Here is a 9,029-nt window from a genome sequence, read left to right on the forward strand (position 1 = left end):
AGAGAGCGGAGACCAGAGAGTGGAGACCAGAGACCAGAGACCAGAGAGTGGAGACCAGAGACCAGAGACCGGAGACCAGAGAGCGGAGACCAGAGACCAGAGACCAGAGAGTGGAGACCAGAGACCAGAGACCAGAGACCAGAGACCGGAGACCAGAGAGTGGAGACCAGAGACCAGAGACCAGAGACCAGAGACCAGAGACCAGAGACCAGAGACCAGAGACCAGAGACCAGAGACCGGCCCTTATCCCTGCGAAGCGGACGCACCTCAGTCCCCTGGTGGCCGCTTGCAAACACACATCGAAACAAGGCACATGAGAGACGAGGAAGCGTGTCTGCTCACACCTAGACAGAAAGAAAGTCAACCATACACACTGTCCTGCCATGGACTTTCCCTGTTCCTTACCCAGACGCCCCTCGTTTGTAATCACCTAATTGTTCATCCTTCTGCCTGCCATTTCTCCCACGTGTATAATATTACATCATATGTTTGCCCTCCCCTGTTCAGTTTGTCGGATCATTAGTTTGCACTAAATGTATGTGTATCCTACGTGTATCGTTAGTCTACGCCGGTTAGTCAGCATGGCCGCCGGCCTGGTCTTTGTATCCTGCCCTGTTGGTTTTAGTGAGACAAGGCTGTGAGTCGTTATCCTGCCTGTCTGACTGTATCCTCATTAAACACCCAGTCTTGGCTCTTACTCTTCAGCCGCCTCTGCATGTGGGTCCTCCTCCGACACACTCTTACACAAAGACACGCGCACGCACACGCACACACACACACACACACATACGCAACCAAGAAACCATGCAGACAGCCATACACAACACCCACACACACCTGCTGACCTTACCGGAGTGATATCCAGAGGGGCTATCTCTGTTCTGCTTCACCGACCCACGTGTTATTAACACATGCTGCCAACTCACTGGCTTTAAAAGACGTTTTCACCCAGAGCTAAACCCGGCCTATAGTGTCCCAGTGTCCACACAGACGGACAGAAGGAACACGCACGCAAACACGTGCACACAAACACGTGCACACACACACACACGCCGGTACACAAACGGCGCAGACACCACACCTTGTGGAATAAGACCCGGAGGCCTGTTTGAGTTCTGCTTCATTAACATGAAGTGTGTGTGTGTGTGTGTGTGTGTGTGTGTGTGTGTGTGTGTGTGTGTGTGTGTGCCAGCTTCACAAGACATTTCTATAGAGAGACAAACATAAGCATCACCCTTCACCACACTGACAGACAGACGGATGAAGAAACAGACAGACAGACAGACAGACAGACAGACAGACAGACAGACAGACAGACAGACAGATGAAGAGACAGACAGATAGATGAAGAAACAGACAGACAGACAGACAGACAGACAGACAGACAGACATACATACATACAGACAGACAGACAGACATACAGACAGACAGACAGACAGACAGACAGACAGACACAGACAGACAGACAGACAGACAGACAGACAGACAGACAGACAGACAATGTGGACAACGGATGTTGCATCTTACCGAGGTAGTTGTCGTCCTCTGGTTTCCCTGAGTAGCTGTGTTGCCGCACATCTATGTTTGTAGCTCCGCCGGGGATCCTGACCACCTCGTTGTATCCTGAGAGAGGAGCAGAGACGAGCCCTCAGCAAGCAGCCACAACAGCAGGGGCCAAGCACATGGATGACATGGCAGGACCACCCGCATTTCATTGTATACTCGTATGCCGTGACAAATAAAACTCTTGACTTGACTTGACTTGACATAATGTGACCGAGCCCAGCAGTTCAACACAAGTCTCCTTCGGTAATTTTTCAGATTTTTACGGATTGTGAAAGTACAGAATGTAAGCTTTCAAATGATGTGTCATACATTGAAATAATTTGAAGAAGATATGCTTATTTGAATCTAGTTAAACAAAACCTCAAGTCTCAGAGCAGAGAAAAACAGAGAAAATCCAATCGAAAGTTTGCCTGCATTTTTAACACCTTGGCAGTCAAGTAGGCCTACTAGGTGTCACAAACTGCGCAAAAAAAAGAAAAAAAAAGCCTTTACTATTTAGAGATAATATAACTGTTAGCCGTCACAGTAAATATGTTCAAACTGTGATAATATAAAAAAAAAAAAAAAAAAAAAAAAAACATTTAATTTAATTAATTTAATTTAATTTCTCATGATCTGACTTCCAGACATGAGTCTCTTACCGCTGGGCCCGGTCATATAATATGAGCGGGAAACCATCATGTAATCACAACATCGTGTGCTTGAATAACAGCTTGCGACCTTTGTTGTCGAATGTCATCCTCTCTCTCTCTCTCTCTCTCTCTCTCTCTCTCTCTCTCACTCTCTCTGAATGTCACTGCACTGTGTGTGCCTATCGTTCCGTGGAGGTTATTTCTATATCTCTGCACCATTGTCGACAAGACAAATGTCCTGTATATTGATTTCATCTGGAGAAGAGAGTGCTTCTGATTCAGTAATGACTGGCGTCCTTTTAAGGCCAGGGATGTTATCAAGGGGATGTTTCGAGCCATGCCTCCCGTCCTGCAGACGTCTCTAGTTTGCCTCCCGTCCTGCAGACGTCTCTAGTTTGCCTCCCGTCCTGCAGACGTCTCTAGTTTGCCTCCCGTCCTGCAGACGTCTCTAGTTTGCCTCCCGTCCTGCAGACGTCGCTAGTTTGCCTCCCGTCCTGCAGACGTCTCTAGTTTGCCTCCCGTCCTGCAGACGTCTCTAGTTTGCCTCCCGTCCTGCAGACGTCTCTAGTTTGCCTCCCGTCCTGCAGACGTCGCTAGTTTGCCTCCCGTCCTGCAGACGTCGCTAGTTTGCCTCCTGTCCTGCAGACGTCTCTAGTTTGCCTCCCGTCCTGCAGACGTCTCTAGTTTGCCTCCCGTCCTGCAGACGTCTCTAGTTTGCCTCCCGTCCTGCAGACGTCTCTAGTTTGCCTCCCGTCCTGCAGACGTCTCTAGTTTGCCTCCCGTCCTGCAGACGTCGCTAGTTTGCCTCCCGTCCTGCAGACGTCTCTAGTTTGCCTCCCGTCCTGCAGACGTCTCTAGTTTGCCTCCCGTCCTGCAGACGTCGCTAGTTTGCCTCCCGTCCTGCAGACGTCTCTAGTTTGCCTCCCGTCCTGCAGACGTCTCTAGTTTGCCTCCCGTCCTGCAGACGTCTCTAGTTTGCCTCCCGTCCTGCAGACGTCTCTAGTTTGCCTCCCGTCCTGCAGACGTCTCTAGTTTGCCTCCCGTCCTGCAGACGTCGCTAGTTTGCCTCCCGTCCTGCAGACGTCTCTCTAGTTTGCCTCCCGTCCTGCAGACGTCTGTAGTTTGCCTCCCGTCCTGCAGACGTCTCTAGTTTGCCTCCCGTCCTGCAGACGTCTCTAGTTTGCCTCCCGTCCTGCAGACGTCTCTAGTTTGTTTGCCTTGTGCTGCGTTTCAGGTGGACTACTATGGAATGAATGGAAGCTCATTCACCAAATTACATCTTTTGATACCATCAGCAGGTGCCGCCCCCTGAATATATACTTCCCCCCGAGCCGCCTGCATCCGGCTGCTGCATCGTTGCTAATAAACTATCGATTTCTATGGAATCCGTTGAACTTGTCCTTTGTGTCCGCTGTGATTTGTGTGGGTTGAACGCGTGAAATTGCATCTTTTGACTACAATGGCTGAATAGATATTTCTGGATCTGGTCAAAGCCAATATCAAACAGTAAGATCTAGTGGAAGTGCCATGAATCACCTTCTCATGACCTGGGGAGGACGTGTAGGATGTGGAAGGAGGAAGGGCTGTGACTCACCATAGCGTACCATGTTGAAGGTGCCTGCTACCGTCTTGCAGGAGGAGTTGTCACCTCCGCACACGCCACACTTATCCCTCCGAGCCTTGGAGTTCAACACGTGGTCACAGCCCGCCTGCTGCTCAGTGGGCATGAGGAGGAGGAAACACAGGGTGGACATTAGAGGAGAGCAGAAGGAGCGGAGAACGTAGGGGGTAGGTTAAAGTAGGGTAGGGTAATGTAGAGGAGAGTAAGGTAGAGTGGGGTAAGGTAGGGTAAGGTAGAGTAAGGTAGAGTAGGGTAGGATAAGATAGGGTAAGGTAGGGTAGAGTAGGGTTAGGTAGAGTAGGTTAAGGTAAGGTAAGGTAAGGTAAGGTAAGGTAAGGTAAGGTAAGGTAAGGTAAGGTAAGGTAAGGTAAGGTAAGGTTAAGGTAGAGTAAGGTAGAGTAGAGTAGGATAAGATAGGGTAAGGTAAGGTAGGGTAGAGTGGGGTAAGGTAGAGTAGGGGTAAGGTAGAGTGGGGTAAGGTAGGGTAAGGTAGAGTAGGGTAGGATAAGATAGGGTAAGGTAAGGGTAGAGTAGGGTTAGGTAGAGTAGGTTAAGGTAAGGTAAGGTAAGGTAAGGTAAGGTAAGGTCGAGTACGATAGTGTAAGGTAGAGTAAGGTAATGTAAGGTAGGATAGAGTAAGGTAAGGTAGGGTAAGGTAAGGTAAGGTAAGGTAAGGTAAGGTAAGGTATGGTATGGTAAGGTATGGTAATGTAAGGTAAGGTAAGATAAGGTAAGGTAAGGTAGGGTAGGATAGAGTAGGGTAAGTAAGGTAAGGTGAGGTAGGGTAAGGTAAGGTAAGATAAGGTAAGGTATGGTAAGGTAAGATATGGTAAGGTAAGGTATGGTAAGGTAAGGTAAGTAAGGTAAGGTAGGTAAGGTAGGTAAGGTAAGGTAAGGTAAGGTAAGGTAGGTTAAGGTAAAGTAGTGAGTTCAGACATAAAGAACCAATCACTCACAAGTGCAACAACATAAAACATTTGCCAACTCACACTCCAACGCTTGAATTGCTTGGCAGATGTTCAGATAAACATTGATACAGCTGTGACTTTACTATGTCTCACTATAGTGGAATTGTGATGCAATTTCTCCTCATTCTGTTTGAAATGTCATTCAATTTCCAATAAACCAAATGACCCTAGTACATAGTTGGACAGGATGTTTTGGGGTTATTCTTATATCACTCACACACATCTGAAATGAATTTCCCTTATAAAAGCCACACTTGGACTGGTATAAACGGGGGTGTAGAGATTTAGAGCCACATCATGGAAGCACAAGCAAGACAAGGCATCTGTCAAAGGCTGTTCTGAGCCAACAGTGGAGCAAAAAGCGAGTGTGGAGCACTGAGTGACTGAGTCACAGCTTGTTTCTTTTGTGAAAAACATACAGTAGAGTATCAGTACAGTATAGTAACAATCCCCCCCCCAAAAAAGAAATGTCTTCTTTTTTTAAAGGTTATCGTCCCTCACCATGGCGTTGCTAATCGGCGTTGCTAATAAACATTTTAAATATCTTTTATAAACTGGTCAACACTGCATTATTTCCGGCGTTGGGTGCATGATGCGCATGCACTGTGATCACAGCGCAGGCGCACCAGGCAGCCAAATACGGAAATAAAGCCGCTTTGAGCAGGGTTGACCAGTTTATAAAAAATATTTAAAATGTTTATTAGCAACGCCGAGCTTTCAAACCCATCACGTATTTTTGTCCGAAACCCTCGTGCAACTGTGAGTACCTTTGAAATGTCTCTGTGATACTTGTCTAACGAACGGTTCGGGCAGAACCAGTCCTTCAAGGTCAACATACGTTGGTTTGCTATGGGCTAGGAAGTGACTGTGGATTCACTCGGTGTATCACAGTCACAAAAGGGGCTAACTCACACCTGGATGCTGCCCTGTACTACAGTACCACAGTCTAGTACTGCTGCCCCTGTACTACAGTACCACAGTCTAGTACTGCTGCCCTGTACTACAGTACCACAGTCTAGTACTGCTGCCCTGTACTACAGTACCACAGTCTAGTACTACTGCCCTGTACTACAGTACCACAGTCTAGTACTGCATGCCCTGTACTACAGTACCACAGTCTAGTACTGCTGCCCTGTACTACAGTACCACAGTCTAGTACTGCTGCCCTGTACTACAGTACCACAGTCTAGTACTGCTGCCCTGTACTACAGTACCACAGTCTAGTACTGCTGCCCTGTACTACAGTACCACAGTCTAGTACTGCTGCCCTGTACTACAGTACCACAGTCTAGTAATCCTGCCCTGTACTACCAGTCTAGTACTGCTGCCCACTGCTGTTTCAACGCAGCTTGTCAGGGCACTTTGACAAGGCCGAGGGGGGCAACAGCCTCTCATTCACTTCCCCCACACACCACGAGGAGTAAGGACGCCCGCGTGCTGTCGTCACTTGCTCAATATTATTTGACGCAATGTTTCAGTCCATTGACCTCCTTCAGACATCTGAGCCACTCCTCGGGAGTCCGACCCGGTGACATTCTGGTCACAAGCCGCTTCCCTGCCAAGCAGTACAGACGTACGGGGGGGGGGGGGGGTACTGTGTTGGTTGATAGAAGGCTGTGAGCTCACCCTGCACAGGCCCTGCACACAGATGTCATTGGTGTCTGGGTCCACACGTCGTGCCGTCAGTGACTCTGTCCCTGAGCTGATAGTAGGCCGTGCTCCCAGCCACCCTGCAGAAGAGCTTACACCTGTCCTTCATCAGGACTGAGAGAGAGAGAGAGAGAGAGAGAGAGAGAGATGAGAGAGAGAGAGAGAGAGAGAGAGAGAAGAGAGAGAGAGAGAGAGAGAGAGAAGAGAGAGAGGAGGAGAGGGAGAGAGAGAGAGAGAGAGAGAGAGAGAGAGAGGGGGGGGAGAGAGAGAGGGAGAGAGGGAGAGAGGAGAGAGCCAGAAGAGAGAGAATGAATGAATGACAGAATGGAGGGTGAGGGGAAAATATACTAAGCTGTAAACATGTATCAATACACACATCTGTTATAATTGTTTAGTTATTGACTAAAAACACACTTCTTCAATTAAAGAAAAACTAACCAAAACGAGTATCTAGTAACTATTTACTATCAGCCACAATAACCTTCCTTGCCTATATTACTACATTACTATTATACTAATATGTCTCTACTACTATGCACTCAACACTGCAGCACCCACAAACATTGTTACTCAGCTGAAACAGTTTGTACCCTTCCTGCTGACCTGTTGTACAGAACAAGTCGCTTTGGATAAAAGCGTTCAGCTAAATGACGAAATGTAAAAAAAAATTATAATTGTTATTGATGCTCCAAAAGATCTTGTTTCCCGTCAAATGTGTTGATAAGACTTAATATCTTGGTTACTACTAAATAACTGCTAACTGCTTCCTGCTAATATTGATGCAGGTTACAAATAAATGTAGCCTATATACATTTACATTTACATTTAGTCATTTAGCTGACGCTTTTATCCAAAGCGACTTACAAGTTCTGTGCGACAAGACAGCAAGAAGGGTATAACTCTATCAGCTGAGTAACAATGTTCATCAAAGTGTGCGTGTTACAGTGTAGGTTAGTTTATTAGGACAAGTGCATGACAGTACGGGTGGTCGGGGTTAGATTATTATTATTATTTTTTTTTTTTTATATACTGGTATGGGAGGTGGTACGTACAGTATAGTCTACTACTGTCTATTGTTTGATGTGTTGTTCTGCGGTGAGGTCCTTTTGCAGGCTCATCTCATCAGTGCCGACTTTTTCACTGGGATTTCCAACAAATTGTTGAGTGTGCAACATTGCAACTAAGTGTAACACTGCCCCTAATCCTAACCTTAACCATAGCCATGACCGTAACCTTAACCCTAACCATAACCATAACCATAACCTAACCATAACATTAACTTAACCGTATAATCACAGAGAAAGCTCGAAACTGTGCGTGCAACTCTTCTTAGCACATAGGAATGAATGGGTCTCAAGCTAGGAATGGGTCCTTGAGACTACACTGTCTGTTGTCATTGTGCCGCGTGTGTGTCTGTCATACTGTGGAGCCTTGTAGGCTGTACAGTCATTGTACATGTAAACACACAATAGGTAAATAAATATTGTCGTTGTCGGATGAAAACCACTTCTCTCCAAAGAGTTAACTTTTGAATTCAGGACAAACAGCCTAATTTTCAGATTGACAGACATCCATATATTTTAAAGCCATACATTGGGTTTTCAATGTGTTTCATATGTCCTAGGGCCATGAACCTGGCGCACATGATAGAGAAGCATGTAAACATTCATCACCAGTAAAGAAAATAAAAATAATGAAAAGACCAAAACTGGAGATAAGTGGTTTTCATCCGACAGCGACGATTCTCGTTGAAAGAAATGTAGCACACAGCGTGCCAACACGTGTCTAACTGAAGGCCCTGCGACGGCGGGGAGGGGAGCGACTCTCACTTCCGCTGTACTTGGGCACCCAGCGCACGTTGGGAGAAGGCCGTTGATGTTGAAGTGTTTGCCGTCGAAGTCGGTGCACTGCTCCTCCCGGAAGTCCCTTCTTCTGCAGCGAGCAGGGCTCCGAGTTACAGGAGCGGAACTTCATCCTGCGGCCCACGCAGTACTTCCCCCCGTTCCTGGGCCTGGAGAGGGGGGACAGGGGGGACAGACACGAGGACACGTCAGCACAATATATCCATGTACCTGAAAACAACAGCAGCAGCAACAACAACAACAACCACAAACAACAGCCACACAATTTTCCCCCAGGATTCTTCTAATCATATCTTATCTTATGTTTCTCATCTTCTCTTATATTACCTTACCTTATCAACTGATCCATCCATCTATTAATCCATCCATCCACCCATCCATCCATCACTTCATTCATTCCTTTATTCATCCACCCATCCATTAATCCACCCATTCATTTATCCATCCATCCATCCATCCATCCATCCATCCACCCATCCATCCATCCATACATTCATCCATCCATCCATTCAATCATTCAGTCATCCATCCATCCACCCATCCATCCATCCATCCATCCATCCATCCATCCATCCATCCACCCATCCCATCCATCCATCCATCCACCCACCCACCCACCATCCATCCCTCCATCCATCCATCCCTCCACCCAGCCACTCAGTGAACTAACCCTCCACCCTCCCAAATCTCCAGAATAAAAGACATCAACACAGGAAACTGTGTTCTTTT

The 9,029-nt window shown here is 47.1% G+C and overlaps 1 protein-coding gene across 1 annotated transcript in view; it reads right to left on the bottom strand.

Moving 5' to 3' along the window:
• adamts9 (ADAM metallopeptidase with thrombospondin type 1 motif, 9) overlaps nucleotides 1–9,029 on the bottom strand; it is a 110,068-nt gene that overhangs the window by 65,463 nt on the left and 35,576 nt on the right. Inside the window, 7 exon segments of the mRNA XM_084315798.1 lie at nucleotides 1,529–1,624; nucleotides 3,794–3,911; nucleotides 6,415–6,453; nucleotides 6,455–6,552; nucleotides 8,268–8,303; nucleotides 8,306–8,363; nucleotides 8,365–8,449. Coding sequence (XP_084171924.1) covers nucleotides 1,529–1,624; nucleotides 3,794–3,911; nucleotides 6,415–6,453; nucleotides 6,455–6,552; nucleotides 8,268–8,303; nucleotides 8,306–8,363; nucleotides 8,365–8,449 — 530 coding nt within the window.

The sequence above is a fragment of the Notolepis coatsorum genome (assembly GCF_963971535.1).
Source record: "Notolepis coatsorum genome assembly, chromosome: 6".
Lineage (NCBI taxonomy): Eukaryota > Metazoa > Chordata > Actinopteri > Aulopiformes > Paralepididae > Notolepis > Notolepis coatsorum.